General features: G+C 38.3%; 1 protein-coding gene and 1 long non-coding RNA gene across 3 annotated transcripts in view; one reads left to right on the forward strand and one right to left on the reverse strand.

Moving 5' to 3' along the window:
* The window catches only part of LOC127182814 (uncharacterized), a 38,103-nt gene extending 33,248 nt beyond the window's left edge, over positions 1-4,855 (forward strand). Inside the window, exon 4 of the long non-coding RNA XR_007829959.1 lies at positions 4,763-4,855. This is a non-coding gene — a long non-coding RNA (uncharacterized LOC127182814). The remainder of the gene's footprint in view (positions 1-4,762) is intronic.
* Positions 1-17,436, reverse strand: part of foxo3b (forkhead box O3b) — a 38,863-nt gene extending 21,427 nt beyond the window's left edge. Inside the window, exons 1-2 of one of the 2 annotated variants that reach the window (XM_051138432.1) lie at positions 16,859-17,436; positions 14,809-15,516 (exon numbers count right to left, since the gene is read on the reverse strand). In XM_051138432.1, coding sequence (XP_050994389.1) covers positions 14,809-15,348 — 540 coding nt within the window. In that variant the 5' untranslated portion in view covers positions 15,349-15,516; positions 16,859-17,436. Of the gene's footprint in view, positions 1-14,808; positions 15,517-16,846 lie in introns of both variants that reach the window. The other variant, XM_051138431.1, reaches the window with a different exon arrangement.
* Positions 17,437-18,531: the final 1,095 nt, after the last annotated feature.

An 18,531-nucleotide genomic window follows, 5' to 3' on the forward strand; every position in this document is an offset into this window, starting at 1 on the left:
TACATTTGACAGAGTATGACAGCCACAATCTCATCTGTATTGCTGTAAAATACAGCATTCTGTGTAGATGAACAAGTGACCGTTTCGGCAGCTTTATAGTGTAGGGGACGAGACACTTCAAATTCTAGAGAGCATTGATTGGACAGAAATTTTTAGTGTAGGGAGCAGGACACTTCAAATTCTAGAGAGCATTTGATTACAAAAGTTATAGTGTGGGAGCGGAACACTTTGAATTCTAGAGAGCATTTGATTGGATGGAAAGTTATAGTGTAGGGGGAGAGACACTTCAAATGCTGGACAGCATCTGATAGGACAGAAAGTTCTCTCTTCGAATTCTAGAGAGCATTTAATTGAACAGAAAGTTATAGTGTAGGGGCAGGACACTTCGAATTCTGGAGAGCATTTGATTGGACAGAAAGTGTGGGGGGAACACTTTGACTTCTAGAGAGTATTTGATTGGACAGAAAGTTACAGTGTGGGGGCAGGACACTTGGAATTCTAGAAAGCATTTGATTGAACAGAAGGTTATAGTGTAGGGGGGACACTTCGAATTCTAGAGAGCATTTGATTGTATAGAAAAGTTATAGTGAAGGGGGCAAGACACTTCGAATTCTGGACAGCATCTGATTGGACAGGAAGTTATAGTGTAGGGGGTGGGACACTTTGAATTCTAGAGAGCATTTGTTTGGACAGAAAGTTATAATGCGGGCAGGACACTTCGAATTCTTGACAACATCTGATTGGACGGAAACTTACAGTGTGAGGCGGGACCCTTTGAATTCTAGAGAGCATTTGATTACAAAAGTTATAGTGTGGGAGCGGAACACTTTGAATTCTAGAGAGCATTTGATTGGATGGAAAGTTATAGTGTAGGGGGCGAGACACTTCAAATGCTGGACAGCATCTGATAGGACAGAAAGTTCTCTCTTCCAATTCTAGAGAGCATTTAATTGAACAGAAAGTTATAGTGTAGGGGCAGGACACTTCGAATTCTGGAGAGCATTTGATTGGACAGAAAGTGTGGGGGGAACAATTTGACGTCTAGAGAGTATTTGATTGGACAGAAAGTTACAGTGTGGGGGCAGGACACTTGGAATTCTAGAAAGCATTTGATTGAACAGAAGGTTATAGTGTAGGGGGGACACTTCGAATTCTAGAGAGCATTTGATTGTATAGAAAAGTTATAGTGAAGGGGGCAAGACACTTCGAATTCTGGACAGCATCTGATTGGACAGGAAGTTATAGTGTAGGGGGTGGGACACTTTGAATTCTAGAGAGCATTTGTTTGGACAGAAAGTTATAATGCGGGCAGGACACTTCGAATTCTTGACAACATCTGATTGGACGGAAAGTTACAGTGTGGGGCGGGACCCTTTGAATTCTAGAGAGCATTTGATCGGACAGAAAGTAGTAGTGTGGGGGCAGGACACTTCGATTCTAGAGATTATTTGATTGGACAGAAAGTTGTAGTGTGGGGGGCAGGACACTTTGAATTCTAGAGAGCATTCGATTGGACAGAAAGCCCACTAACTTACGGATAACCTTAAGGCTAAAATATTCATATTAAAAACTTCAGTTTTGATTTCATGGGGTCTTTAAAAGAAAGAATAGTTGGATGTCTAGGACAGACAAAGACTGTAAGGCAGGGTAGCCTTTATATAGTCTAAAAAGTAACTGGATCACATATTTCTGCTAACAATGTGTGTCTAGACAGACTGCTGAGCTGTGCATGTGGGCTGTATGAAATCTGGGTAAGGACCTTGTGCATTCAGTCTGCCTAACAACAGTGATTCATAATTCATTGAAGTGTAGAACGTGCCCACCAGGCTTTTAGTAATTTTGTATTTGGGTATGAGCGCGAGTTGGTTCACTGTAAAATGCACAGACAGAGACGCTCATGAGACTCTTTGTCCGACCCTTTCGTTCTCACTGTCTAGACATCCGGCGTCTGGAGATATAAGAGCGTTGATGTTTTCGCCTGTGCCAGGTTGCCTAGCACATGTGCGTATGTGCAGTGGGAGCTTTTTAGAGGGGATAGTTACTCACTGCGGGTAAGCTTAGCAGCTCAACAGACTTTCGGTGCTTTTTGTGGCACGCCTTAGGGACTCGAGCTAAATTCCTGGCCATGCCAGAGGGAAGTGCTTTAGAAGTACATGGGGCACTTTCAGGGCACAGTCGTTAAAGACAGATACAGAAGTGTAGTTTTGGACAACACTCAAAGCCTGCCTTTCCCCCTCACCCTGGCATTCCTTCTCTCTTTTATTTTCACTGGAAATCCACTTCCTTTGAATATAGTACAGCTTTCCAAAGTCTGTTTAGGTTGCCAATGGTACATCTAATTAAAAAAAAGAGTAGGAACCACTAAATGAGATAGATTTGTGTTTGCATCCACATGTATTTATATGTACCATATAGTCTTAGTAAACAGCCATTGTTGACACCGTCTATGGAAACTAGATTCTTTTTACAGGATTAAAAGAGTATCTGTGGCCACGAAATGCAAATCTGTTTGGCTTTACATTCAGAAAAAGTTGCTCCAAATGTTTGTCACCAATCTGAGACTAAACACTAATGCGTTTAGTGTTGTTAATGCGCAGACTGGATAGAAGAGGCCTTGCGGTCTACTCCTCCCTCTGCCCTCTCCTTCACTCCCTCCCCCTCCGCCCTTTTCTCTAACTCTGAAAGAGAGAGCTGGAGGACTGCCAGAGTACGCGACCACACGGTACACACACACCCACACGAACGCACCATGCAGCACAGCTACACACTGACCTACATATGCTTCCACTGCGCTGATTGAATGCCCCACTGAACCTTCCAGCCAATCAGAGATGGGGGAGGAGTGCAAGTCAGCCAATAATGCTTCTCATCCTCAGCACAAGCTCTCACAGTCTCTGTACAATTTTAGAGTTTAAGCGAGAAAGAAAATGCTTGGCAAGAATGGAAATTATATGTGAATACTTTTTTTCCCCATTCTTTCTACATGATTTTCAGAATTCCTAAACTAGGGTCTGTGCTGGGTTTTGTTTCTGTAAATGATGGGGTACCTGACTGATGTTAAATTTGCCTGTTCACCACTGAGACGAAACTTCAGTGGACCATGAAGAGGGTAGTGTTGGCCAATCAAATATACACTCCGTATACCCTAACACACACAAAGAAACATGAACTCCTGTATAAACTTACACACACCCGCACGCATTCAACAAACGCTAAAACGGGGTCATCAGGAGGTCATATGATAGAGCAGTGATTCCCAACCAATGGGGTACTTGAAAAGATTTTTATTTGTTAAACCAATAGAACAGGGAAAAAATCCAATACTTAAATGTATGAATTACAAAAAGTTTAACTTTTAATTTAGTATATTTTTTCAGATAAAATAAATATTTTTTTCCCTCCTTAAAAAAATATTGTGTGCAGGATTATACATTGAAGTGAATGACACTACCATTCAAAAGTTTGGGGTTGGTGAGATTTTTTATTTTTATTTTTTTATGTTTTTGAAAAAAGTCTCACAAATGCAGTAAAATATTCTATTTAATTTATTTTAAAATATAATTTATTTCTGTAATGACAAACTTAATTTTTCAGCAGGCATTACTCTGAAAAGGTATTCACTGTCACATGATCCTTCAGAAATCATTCTCATAATACGCTCATGAACCATTTCTTATTATTGTAAAAGCTGAAAAGTATAGAAGCCCGTTTCTGCCACTAAATAAAAAATAAAAAATGACTTTTTCTCTCACAGTTCTGACTTTTTTACTTAGAATTGTGAGATTTAATCTTGCAATTGCGAGTTATAGTCAAAATTGTGATATAAACTTAAAATTCTGACTTTTTGTTCTCAGAATTACATGATATAAACTAAATAAATAAAGTCAGAATTGCGACATAAAAACAATTCTTACTTTTTTCTTGCAAATGCAAGTTTATATCCCATACTTCTGACTTTATAAGCAATTCTGAAAAAAAAGATTTGCGAGTTTATATCTCATAATTATGACATTATAACTCGCAATTGCGAGTTTATATCACAGTTCTGAGAAAAAAAGATTTGCGAGTTTACATCATGTAGTTCTGAGAGAAAAGATTTGAGTTTATATCTCGCAATTCTTACTTTATAACTCACAATTGCGAGTTTATATCACAGTTCTGAGAAAAAAAGATTTGAAAGTTTATATCTCGCAATTCTGACTTTATAACTCGCAATTGCGAGTTTATATCATGCAGTTCTAAAAAAAATTAAAGTTTATATCTTGCAATTCTGACTTTATAACTCGCAATTGCAATCTCACAATTTTCAGAAAAAAAAAGTTAGAATTGCGAGACAAAAAGTCAAAAAAAATTTTTTTTACTTAATTTTTTACAGAAACAGGCTTCCATAGAAAAGAGTTGTGAAGCTTAATTTTTTAATTTTGATTATTATTATGATATTCTTTTCAGGATTCTTTAACGAATAGAACGTTTAAAAGAACAGCATTTATTTGAAAATGGAAGTTTTTGTAATTATGTAAAAGTCATTACTGTCACTTTTGATCATTTCAATACATTCTTGCTGAAAACAAAAATCTGTTGTTTTAAAGTTATTTCAAAATACTGACCTCAGACTTTTGAGACACTTTTTTTAATGAATTAAAATAACTCATTGTTTTAATTGTTCTAACTCATTGTTCTAATTGTTTTATCTTTATTTTATTTATATATATTATTATCATTATTATTTATTAATTTATTTTATTTTATTTATTGTATATAGGCAGGACCCTGTCAGGAACGCGTAAGTCAAAACGGGTTGGAAAACGCTGTCATCCTCCCGACATCCTCAAAGACTCATCCTGATCAGCAACTGGTAGAAAAATCAAAGCTCTTTCTTTATCCTTATTTATCTTGGCTGTTTTTATCTGCCTTTACTCCTCCCCTGACTCTCTCCACCTTATTTCTATTCCATGGTGTAATTTCTCTCTGCGTTAAGCAATCTAGTGTGATGCATGGTGTGATAGTGAAGCTGATGTAACCACACAGCAGATTACACTATGATCCTAAGTTTAATCTCCGCTCGCTCTCTGTACGCACACACTGTATGTGTACATACACACTTCACACACTAAGTCAGCTCATATGACCAGCCACCTGACCAAGCCTCAAGTTTAGAGACTAATCCTCACACCACTGAGAAATTTTACTGTATACAACAAGCCTAATTCAAACAAGTCAAAATAACACTAATATATTAACCAGAGGTTGAAAGCGTCTTCAGGCAAAAAGCATGGCTCTTCCAAGCCTTTGTGTTCTCCTGGAAAATCCTTGGATCCTTGCACAGCTGCAGGAAGAGGGAAAAAAAATAGAAGGGAGCAAAAAGCTGGGTGGAAGAAAAGGAAAAGTAAAACAAACAGGGGGGAAGAAGCGGGGAGAGGAGAGACAGGAAAGGCACACTAACCCATATTTACCAAGCTGCACTGAGAGGGAAGAAAATCTGTGGGGAAAGGCAACGACGTTACCAATCATTCAGACCAGTAATACACACAGTATCGTGGCGCTGATTCTGCGAAGGCTTGCACACATCAGCGTCATATTCTCACTCGCATATGTGCAAATCAATCAGTCTAAAAGCCCTTTCAGTCGAGAGGTGATGTCATCCCCAGCTAGATCATCAGCAATCCTCTCCCACTGGAGCAATCTCTATCCATCCGTCTGTCTCTTTCTTTTTTAATGTAACTTTATTGGAAAGAGTGCACAATGTGGGTTGTGTACAACTTCACATTAATCACAAATCATTTTAGCACTGATTTTTCCAAGATTTTAAGATATTGTACTTCACTTTACCAATACCAAACCTCTGCAAAACTCACAGCTTTTTACATTACAACACCACAGTGATTGTTGTTGTTTAATTCTCTCTCAGACTTATGAAAATAAGAGAGCTGAGAGTGAACTATAAACACACAACATTCGACAAGCATGAAGCACCTATATAAGCAACCTTAAATCCTCTACCACGCTAGTGTTTAAGCAAACTCTTCATACACTGTTGTATAATGAGCCGTTTGTATTCAAACAACGTTGATACTGTATGTTTCCCTGAAGGTCTATACACAACACGGGAGAGTGTAACCTCGCACCCCCACCCACCCGTTCACAGTAATCTGAGAGAAAGAGAAGGAGGGAAACTCAGATAAAAAAAGAAGGAAGAGAGAGAAGGCGAGGGGCCCCTTTTTCTGGTACCCCATGTAACCCCTTATTGGGCCTCTACACTAAGAGAAATAAAGAGCAGAAACAGAGAAGGACACTGTAAAACCACAGACACAAGTTTAGTGGCTCCTTTCAGTGATCATTAAATTGTTTGTATGTGTGTCTGTGGATGTATACATTTACACACCCATATACACATTAGCTGCAATGTGGGAGTTCACGCTACATTACTGCATACGGTCACTCATGTGCGCAATCTTTCATCTGGACATAAAAGAAAAGCGCTATCTTTGAAGCATATGAGCAAGGAAATGCATTACTGTTCCCAGAAAAAAGGGTGTGTGTGTCTATGTCTGTGCCCATTTGCCTGCGTGCATGTCAAAAGCATCAGCACGCACTATGGGAATGAGAGACGCCAGGAGAAACAGACTCAGGGCCTCTTAACTACTCCTTAAAACAAAGGGGGTGTCGTAGAGGGTATAGGAATATACTGCAGAATGTGTAAACTCTGTGAACCCTACATGCTTGGTTTGCGGGATTCAGAGAGCGTGACTGTTTGCGAGTGCAATCAGTCAATAAGGAGCATGTTTACTCATTAAACCCTGTGACCCTCCATGCCATTCATGCAAACTATTACTATACACTTCAGTTCAAAAGTTTGGGGTCAGTGAGATTTTTTTTATACGTTTTTGGAAAAAGTCCCACTTGTTTGATCAAAACTTTGCTAGTAGTTGTTTTTTTAATACATTTTAAAATGTAACTTATACCGTGATGCCAAAATTGGATTTTTAGTGTCGCAATATGCTGATTTGGTGATCAAGAAACACTTCTTATTATCTTCAAAGCTGAAAGCAGTTGTGCTGTTTAATATTTTGGTGGAAACTATTCTAGATTTTTTTCATGAATAGAAAGTTTTTAAAAAACAGCATTTATTTGAAAAGAGAAATGATTTGTAACGTTATAAATGTATTTAATTTCACTGTTTGATCATTTACTAAATAACATATTAATTTCTTAAAAAAAATCTTGTCCACAAACTTTTGAAAGATGGTGTAGCAACTTCTCTAATCAAATTATGCATTATTTTATATAGTTTACTAGTATTGTACATTTTTGAACATTTATCACCATCTTTAACCAATTTATTTGTTGCTTCTATGCTTATAAACAGAAGGTTCAACCAAGTGTTCAAATTTTGTCTTATTTATTCACCCCCACATCATTACAAACCTGTATGACTTTTTTCTGTGGAATACAAAAATAGATTTGGAATGTGAAATGTTAGGTTTTCAGGAAGCAAAAATGAGATTACAAAACAATTCTTGTGAATAAAGATTCTCCATAAAAGCTGCACTAAAATACAGAATGTCTGCCACATCAGAGTAATTTCTTGAGTCAAATTTCAAATATATGACCCTGGATCACAAAACCAATCATAAGCAGCACGGATATATTTGTAGCAATAACCAAAAATACATCGTATGGGTCAAAATTATCGATTTTTTTTTTATGCCACAATCATTAGGATATTAATTAAAGATCATGTTTCATGAAGATATTTTGTAAATTTTCTACCATAAATATATCAAAACTTCATTATTGATTAGTAATATGCATTGCTAAGGACTTCATTTGGAAAACTCTAAAGGTGATTTTCTCAATATTTAGATTTTTTTGCACCCTCAGATTCCAGATTTTCAAACAGTTACATCTTGACCAAACATTGTCTTATCTTAACAAACCATACATCAATGGAAAGCTTATTTATTCAGTTTTGTGGTCACATATGTGAATCACATTGCATCAGTGAATATGTACCATGCATAATGTTTATAGCGCATTGGACCTACTGTACACTAGGTTGAACCTTACAAGTGTTTTTTTACAGAGAGGGATTGATTGGCATATGCAAAGACAGAGAATTATCGTTTCTGAGAATATGCAATGCAAAGGAAGAACAAATGAGAGACAGACAAATACAGACAAACATTGAGAGCAGCATGTCAGTGATGGCAGTCTGAGCAAGACATACACGAGATGCCCACGAGCTGTGGAGCGATTTCATGCTCCCATAAACACTGCAGCACACATGGGAGTACAGAGAGAGAAAGAGAGGGATGGGGGAGGAGGGCAGGCAGAGGTAAATGGGACAAAACTGAGTGAATCTAACTAAAAATACAGACAGTGTTAGAGATTAGAACGGCTGCCTTCAGATGCATGCCAAAAGGCTTGTGCCACATTACTTCAGCCCATAATGTTCCTGATATACTGCTTCCTCACTTTGACTGAGCTGGCTGATAACAAACTGCTGATGTGTCCAGCAGCTGGAACCCGTTGCAGACTTTACTGCTAAATCAGCACTTTAGCCCCATTCAGCTTGATCCACTGGCCTCCACTGACAGCCATATCACCAGAGCTGACCCCGGGGCAGGTTAAAGACAGGTGTGTAAACACTGAAGGTGCAGTAAAAAAGAGATAAACCTCGCTGATAGTGTGCAAGGCAATGGACTCTTAAAACAGATAACAGGCATGTGCCAATGACCTCACCGCCTGCCGAACATCTGATTGGCCTGTTATTTAGAACGCACTGTATCGATAAGAGGTGTTAGTTTGGCGCTGTGTCACAAACTGTACTGTTATGACATCAGTTCTTGGAAAAGACTTTGACTTTTGAGATTGAGAAACATTCAGACAAAGAGATCTGTAGTGAGCAATCCAAAGACCACAGTGACAAAGAAAAAATTCCAAAGAGTTTCAGGTGGAAACTACCTACAACTCCAGTTTTCCTACCTTAGAAAGCCGTTGTACAGTTTAGCTCCAACCCCAATCAAACAAAACTGTTTTCTATTTTTATAAATTTTCAAATGTAATGTATTTCTATGATTGCAAAGCTGAATTGTCAGCAGCCATTACTCCAGTTTTCAGTGCATATAATCCTGAATGTGAAGATAAATTAAATCGTTCAACTTTGAATCTGATATCAACTTGGCATCTGATCAAACCTGTAGCTCTGTAAAGTGTCAGGTGTCATATTGCTTAATTATTGGAGCCTATAAAAATGTTGTCCTTAGTTCCACTAATTTAAGTTCTGGCTTTGTCAGATACACAAGCCATCATAAATTTGACTACCAAATACACAACGTCCCTGTGGCCACTGTGGTGTTATGTCACAGAAAATAAATTTGCTTAGTCAAGGAGGATCTAAAAGCCTTACATCATCACAAACCCATATTTAAACACCTGCTCCATAATCGAAACACAGGAACCGCCTTACTCAATCTAGCATAATCTGGGTTAATCAATCCAATCTTTTGTCTAATCAAAAGTCGACACACGCACACCCACGTACAAGCACCAAAATAGACCCTCTGCGTCACCACAACCAGGCTAATAATCGCCCACTCCTGTCTGACAATGTTTCTCTGTTATCTCTCAAAGGGCTGATGCATGAGATTGTCACTGAGGATGTATTTCCCTAAAACTGTCATTTCCCTCTGTTCACTGCAATAATCATTCTCCACAAAGCCGCATCTCATCTCATTACTACTGGCTTTGTCTGGCCAAAAGCTCCTGACATAGAAATCTAGCTTTATTGTACTCAATTAAAGTTTAACCGAGAACTATTTATCTGCACCGTGACAGGCAGACATACGTAATTGGAAATGACGGGTCGAGAACAAAACAAATTAAAGTTTCAAAAGCCTCAGGTCAGAGCTGCAAGCAAGCACACCTTTAGAAAACCAAGCGAGAAAAGCACAGAAAAGGTAAATAAGCTAGAAATACATCCAGATGTCTTTACCGCAGCATATCTGCTGCTGACATGCTGCTGTAGATGCCGTACCATCAGGAAGTCTGTGTTTTAATCAGATGTTTTTAAATATATGAAAATGTCTGCTGGGCAAGGGGGGAAAGTGCATATGTATGAATTACATCAAGTGATGTCTGTTGAGCATATGGCATACAAGTAAAGTGCTTAAACCTTATCAAACACCTTCCGCTGACTTTTAATATTGCAAACTGGTATTTATTATCATATTATTACAATGCATTATTGTAATCATGAAAAAATTATAGTTTGTAGCTCAAATTGTTTTACCGTTTATGACCTTTTGTTTAATTAAATGAACAGAAATCAAAGTAAAACCATAACAAAACATCTATGACCCCAGTGACCCTCACTTCAAGACCTCTCTCGCACCTAAACATGACCAGGCATGTATGAAAGCACAAAACATCAACATTAACATTGTGTCATTCAGTTAAAGAGATAGCTCACCCAAAAATACAAATTCTGATGTTAATTACTCATCCAAATGTTGTTCCAAACCCGTAAGACCTTCATTCATCTTCAGAACACAAATTATGATGTTTTTTGTTGAATTCCAAGAGCTTTCTTACCATGTTTAAGACGCAGAAAAGTAGTAAGGACATCGATAAAATAGTCCATGTGACATTAGTTGTCACTCTCGTAAACGCACGCCGAAGACTGACGCAGAAGAGAAGAAATTGTTGAATAAAGTTATTTTTTTAATCTCGTAGCTTCATAACATTACAGTTGAACCAGTGATGTCACATGGACTATTTTACCAATGTATAATTCAATCAGTCATTTCAGTCAGATTCAATAATTTTGTCTGCTTAAACCCATCCCAACAAGCTTGCATTCATCTGCCTCCACTTTTGAGCACAACACATGGACAACCGATGGACAGAACCAAGTCCCCGCACTATATTTTTTCTCTCGAGATTCCATTACGTTCCAATGTACGTCACAATACGGAATCTGTTGCTAATTCCATTTCATCGAGGAGTGCACTTTTGCATATATTATGTGAATATATAATATTAATGTTGTATTTGTTTACCCCACCCTCTTGACAATAAACAGGTTACAGGAAAAACTTTAAATAGCCCACTTACATCCTGGAACTGTGGCGAGTGAAATTCGCAGAATACAGACCCTCTGGAGGGTGACCAGACTGCTTTCATCACTGTGACTGAAAGGTTTCAATTGGTCCTAGTGTGGCAGCTCAGCATATTAAGTGTTCCAGGAACAAGAATGGTGCAATACATTATAGTAGTAGCTTGTTCTTTTTAAGTTACATAATCTGATTATATTTCAGATGTGAGATAAACAGCGGGGTTACGCAAGGTTATAACACAGCAAAGAGGATAGAGATGGATAGAAGTGTTTGGTGGACACAAGATCGCAAGATTAAAAGCAGTGAGCTGGCAAATGTGCAAGTGTGCGTGAGAGACTCTCAAGAGGTGTCTCTTAAAAATTGATAAAGTGACCCAAATTAATGCTCGAAGTACTGAATAATTTAAAGGCTGAATGTAGAGATGTAGAGTGCATCATTTGGCACTAGAGGAATGATCTATCACTGCAGGAACTCATTGTGAAGGAAAACGATAAATCAATAAAATCCCATCACTTGTACACCTGCAAAAGAAACTTCTTCAGACACATTCTAGATCTCACATTCAACCCGATTGTATAGCCAGATCATTAAATAAACACACGACATTATCATGCAACATTCAGTGCAGAGAGTAGGAGGAGGGTTCTGTAATGTCATCTATACTATAAGAGTCACTCCCTCGCTCTCTCTCTCTCTCTCCTCAACAGTATGTTCAACAGAAACAAAGGAACGCCTTTATGAGATCACATGTTATACAAACCCTCTCATTAAAGCAGAGATGACCAGTGACCTGGTAGCCATAGTGATGAAGCTAGTCATTTTTGCACCTGTACTTGGCCATTCCAGCCTGTTGTGTTTGGATAAGACATCTTACTTATCTTATTGCTTATTCTGTTTCTTAATTGAACTCTATTTGTCACAATTATTCTTAATTAACATGGACACTGGTCCTTCTTGTAGGTTTTGCAGATATTTTACAGTAAAATGCCTGTTTTCATCCATCGATTATCTTTTTTTAAGTATTTATCCATGTATGCTGGGTTTATGAAGGCCAAATGATTGGAGAAGTCTGGATATTCTGATTCAGATATTCTGATCCAGATATTTTGATCCGGATATTCTAATTTGGATATTCTGATTCGGATATTCTGATCTGGATATTCTGATTCAGATATTTTGATCCAGATATTCTGATTCAGACATTTTGATCCAGAAATTCTAATTTGGATATTCTGATTCGGACATTCTGATCTGGATATTCTGATTCAGATATTTTGATTCAGATATTTTGATCCGGATATTCTAATTTGGATATTCTGATTCGGATATTCTGATTCAGATATTCTGATTCAGATATTTTGATCTGGATATTCTAATTCGGATATTCTGATCTGGATATTCTGATTTGGATATTCTGATTAGGACACAATTTGAAAAAAGAAAATATCACAATAAATGTTTACACTAAGCTCATTAAGATGCATTCAGAAACTAGACAGGGGGAATTTCCATTTCATGCAAACCTCAACTTTGGCGAATAAATACAGTGTCAATACTTCAAATTATGTGAAAAGCATTTGTATGCGTATGTAGATAAATATAATTTATATTTGCCCATTTTGACCTTTTGTGCCTGGATAATACATCTTAGGCCTCCTTTTTGTTGGTCTTTCTGTTTCTTAATTTAACTCTATTTGTCACCTTTATTCTTAATTAAAATGGACACTGGCCCTCCTTGCAGGTTTTGCAAATATTTTACAGTATAATGTCTATGTTTTTATCAAGTATCTTTTTTTTCCCAAGTATTTATCCATATAGGTGGAATTTAAGTGGGCCAAACGATTGGACAAGTCCGGATATTCTGATCCAGATATTCTGATTCGGATAATGTGATTTGGTTATTCTGATCTGGATATTCTTGTTCGGTTATTCTGATTTGGATAATTAAGTCAGAATTTTTAAAAAAAGGAAATGTCACAATAAATTTTTACAATAAACTTAAGATGCATTTAGAAACCTCAACTGTAGTGAATAAATTCAGAAATAATGTGAAAAACATTTGTATGCGTATGTGCATAATATATAATTTATTGTGTGCATGCATATGTTTTATTTAAATGCAAATATGCATATTTACAGCCAGTTGCAGAAGTGCTTATCTGAGGTTGTGTTACAACCAGCACCCACACTCTGTACACAGAGATCTGCTTCAAGTTGTCAGACGTTTGTTGGAATGTGTGTCATATTTAGGGCTCAAGGTAACACAGGAGCAAAGTTCAGTGGAACACGTTTAGACGTTTTTCAACATATGAGAAATGGCAGCAGGCACTGGACTACTGGTTCTAATACAGACCAGGGGGAGGTGTGTTTATTTGTGTGTACTCATGTTAGAATTGAGGTTATAGTAGCTGATCATAAAACATGTTTGACTGACAGGTAATGTTTTGCATAGCAGTTCGAGAAATATGATCGCGCACATGCACGGTCCTGAATGCTAGACGAGTCGGTGTGCAAACAGTTCCACGCTGAGTCCACATAGTTTGCCGTTGCCACAGACCCGGCAGTAACTCTCCTTTCACTATTATAATTCATGGCTATTTACGGCCAATGGGACAGGCGAACTGGGCCTCCTGCCGCAAACTCAGCCCTTGACCTTGCACCCACAACCCCACCATGCACCCCCTCCCCCATCCCACCTTGGCTCTGTAAGTGAAAGGCCCATATGTCTTGTGCTGGCTCCGGCCCATGGTCATGACATTCCCTTTGAAGGCAGTCCTGCCTGCTGACTGCTAAGGAGAAGCTCGCGCCATTCTGAGTTGTTACGCAATTCCTAATGCCATTCAACACCTACATAAACAGTCTGGGCAGCTTCTAGAGCGGGTACATTCACCATGCCAAGTTTTATGTAAGCTGTGCTGCGTGAATATGAACATAAAGTCTTTGGATGCATGGACGTTTATTAGACTTGGCTCTAAGACTATAGTATTTATGGCTTTTAAACATTATCACAAGACAAAGACTAGCTAAACTAACTTGAGCAATTGTTTTGTTACACAAATTTTCCATACTGATCATGCATGTTTATTTTTATGGAGACGTCCAAATAGTTTGTTTATAAGAGGTGTCATTGAGCTTGCTGCACCGTTAAACCACACGCACGCGAACCCTCGAAAACTTTCCAGTTTTCAGTGCGTGAGTAAGCGTGGCCAAACATGCCAGAACATGTGTTTCTGGTTGTGATGCAGAATGAGAACGCCGCACGAAATAAAAGAGACACTTGCACACCTTATGACATGCATTTTCTAGTGCAGTGGATCTCAACCTCGTTCCTGAAGGGGCCTCCAATAGTACACATGTTGGATGTCTGCTTAAAGGGATAGTCCACTTAAAAATGACTTCCCCACATTTCATTCCAAACCTTTTTTCTCTAAAAAACAAAAGAAGATATCTTGATGAACGTTTGGGGTCCAGTGGAACCCAAATCTATTTGGTTACCAACATTCTGCAAAATATCTTCTTTTTTGTTCCACAGAGGAAAGTCATACAGGTTTAGAATGACATGAGCGTGAGTAACTGATGACAGAATATCTCTTCATACCTGATTAAACTCATCAGCTCATTAGTGGAGACATCCAAAAATGTGTACTGTCTGGTAGCCTTCAGGCACCTGGTTTGGGAGTGGAGTGCTTACCTTCCAACCAGCTGAGCTGTTGCTGTCGCCTTTGTCTTTAAAGTACGGGACGCTTCTGACCATCCAGTCGTAGATCTGGGACAATGTCAGTCTCTTGTCTGGGGCACTCTCTATGGCTTTCGTGATAAGGTCTGCGTAGGACAGGTTGCCCCATGCGTTCCTCCTTGAAGATGACTTCCGGGGAGTTTGCTGTTGGCTGCCCTGACCGCTCGCCCCTGGGCTCGCGGCGGTCGCAGAAGAGGGCTGAGAAGAAAGCGGGGAGCCCGTGTTCTCCTGACCGCTAGTGGCATGCAGTTCCTCAGCCAGGATTGGGCTGCCGTTGTCCTCTCCTTCACCCACGCTGTTGCCGTTGATTGCCATTGCACTGTCATCCTCATCATCCTCTTCTTCGGGGATTATGTCAGTGTCATTTGACACAGGCTTCGCCGAGCTGGACTCTGGCAGCGGCCAAGTGCATGATCTAGGCCGCTTCTGTGGCTCAAAATCCGGATCGATGGCTACGTCCAGAGAGGACAGTGGCTCCAGGGTTGTCTCGGCCATTGCCTCTGCCAGCCTTCTTTGATGCTCCTCTGTACTGTCTTGGTCAATGTTAAACAGGCAGTGGGAAGCGGTCACAGTCGCATTCCATGAATGCACCTCTACTCTAAATGGTGCTTAAATGCTCCTTGAGTGGCTAGTGCAAATCTTAATGATAATTAACACCCCTCCCTGTGTTTCAGAAAGACAAAAATATGATATACAATTTAAAGCCGTGTGACATGAAATACATCATAATCATATGTGACCATGGACCACAAAACCAGTCTTAAGTAGCATGGGTATATTTGTAGCAATAGCCAAAAACACATTGTATGGGTCAAAATGATCGATTTTTCTTTTATGCCAAAAATCATTTGGATATTAAGTAAAGATCATGTTTCATGAAGATATTTTGGAAATTTCCTATTGTAAATATATCAAAATGTAATTTTTAATTAGTAATAGACCTATGCATTGCTAAGAACTTCATTTGGACAACTTTAAAGCTGATTTAATCAATATTTAGATTTTTTTGCTCAAATAGTTTTATCTCAAACACAAACAATACATCAACGGAAAGCTTATTTATTTAACTTTCAGATGATGTATAAATCTTAATTTCTATAAATGTAAACTTATGACTGGTTTTGTGTTCCAGGGTCACATATACAACTGCATTATATATACACATACTCACACATACACATTACATTACAGAGAGACTATTATGCACTTTAAATGTAACATTTTGCCATCTAAATAAGGCAGATTTAAGCTACTATTTCAAAAGTCATTAAAGGTATAATTAAACGTATCATATTTCGATGTGTCTGATGAACCAGTGAACATTAAACGCTTCTGGAAATGCGGGGTTGGTACGCGCAGCACTCACGTGAAGATATAAACAAAGATTAGCATGCATACTGTACGCAATGTGCTCCGCTTTCACTTTAATTTAACACTTGCTGGATGGCACATATTCTTGCACGTTACACTTTCATAATGACACACTCTGACTCATATTAGATTATTCGTATTCCAGTGGAGATGACCGCACGAATGAGATATTAAAACCACGGTTACTGTGAAAGTGAAGAATTCAGGACATGAAACATATTGCTGTTCCACAACAATATTCAATATTATTAATATGATAGCTGACTGGATTCCGAAAAACAGAGTGAATGCAAAGTGGACCAATAAGAGAAACATTTTGAAAATCTGTAATGCTTAAAAATACATTATTAATGCAAGTCTTTAACGTTTTCAAAAGCGTAATTAGCATAATTGCATTATACGACTGTAACCAAAACATCATTAAATTATTTCTTAAGGTGTATTTGCACACGCTGCGCACATAAATTCTAACTGTCAGCCAAAATGTTATGACAGCACTACTATTGTACCTAATGTAAATAACAATTCCAGTACATTAATAAAATGTGCGTTTGCATATATATATATAAACACACACACATGCATAAGAATACATCATAATATTAGCATGCAAATGCAATACCTCAACACGCACCATTCAGCCAGAGCCGTTTCTCTCCTGTGTCGCACTCCAGTCACTTGGTGCACTGATGTAATACAACTATATCTCTCCAGCGCACTTCGCCAGTAGCCACGGACAAAGCGCCACAACGTCACTGCACACAACCATCACAAGCAGTAAGTCACTGTAGTGACAAAAGAACTGAACTGTCAGAGCCACAGCACATTCAGCGGGCAGAATCAAAGCGCCGTTGTGTCAGATAAAGACAACTACAATAACGAGGACAGAACTACGCGTGCTCGTAGACTGCACTGATCATTGTGTGCTATTTGCCAGTTTCTTCGCATTCCTAAGTCTCTTTAACAATTAAAGGTAGAGACGCAACTACCGCTTCTGACAGCGTCTTGTTAAAGCGCGCACCAGTGCCTCGATGTCACGAACGGTACATAGCGAAAAAAATTCCCATCCAGAAGTCCCCTTCTGTTTCTGCACCTATCTGTCTATCTAAAGGCACAGGAGGACTATCTACTCTAATCGTCTGTCAGCACTCAAACGAGCTCAACTTAGGACTGAGTGACTGGAGGAGGGCGAGAAGAGAAACGCAGCCTCTACCGCTGACAGGGACCTGCCCCCTAGATTCCGCGCACGGGATCGCCTCTTAAAGGGCCACTGCGCCCATCACAGCTGCCAACAGGCGAGAGGACATGTTCAAACAAGTCACTCCAAGCTGTGAGAGCCCATATCAGTTTATCGGATTTCCAAATATAGATTCAGTTGCTAGAAACTGTAGTTCAGACATGCAAACAACATTATCTGGGAATATTATCTGGAATGTGCTATAGATTAGAGACAGCATTTTCAGGTAACACAAGTAGCCAGGAGTAGGACAGTATTGAGGGAGTTATTGTGACAAATTTAGTTACAATCAGATGCTTGATAAGTAATATCTAAAAGGAATAGTTCACCCAAAATGTAATTTTTTCTTTTGTTTTCTTTGTAAAGCTTGTCCTTACGGTGGTTTGAAAGGAAAATTCACTCTATTTTGTAAATGCATGTTACAGATCTTATTGTGAATGATGGATTAATTTACTATTTTAATTATTTTTCATTTTATCTTGTAATTAATACTCAAAATGTCACAGCTGGATCTTCCAGGGAAACAACACACTTCTCTCTGGTGAATTATGCAGGTTTTCTCCAATCATTTGGTTTGCTTAAACTCACCCGTGAAAACCCACATTTCATAATCTAATTATAAGCCAATAAACAAATGTGACACTGGACCACAAAACCAGTCACAAGTAGCACGGGTATATTTATAGCAATAGCCTATATCAAAATTATCGATTTTTCTTTTACGAAAATAATTAGGATATTAAGTGAAGATTATTTTCCATTAAGATATTTTGTAAATTTCTTACCGGAACTGTATATATATATATATATATATATATATATATATAGATATAATTATATGCATTGCTAAGAACTTTATTCGAAAAACTTTTCAAAAATATTGAATTTTCTCAATATTTTTATTTTTTTTGCATCCTCAGATTCCAAATAGTTGTATCTCAAACACAAACCATACATCAATGAAAAGCTTATTTATTCAGCTTTCAGATGATGTTTAAATCTCAATTTTTAAAAAACGACCCATATGACTGGTTTTGTGATCCAGGGTCACATTTGTTTCATAATAACTT

The sequence above is a fragment of the Labeo rohita genome, chromosome 20 (assembly GCF_022985175.1).
Source record: "Labeo rohita strain BAU-BD-2019 chromosome 20, IGBB_LRoh.1.0, whole genome shotgun sequence".
NCBI classification, from domain to species: Eukaryota; Metazoa; Chordata; class Actinopteri; order Cypriniformes; family Cyprinidae; genus Labeo; species Labeo rohita.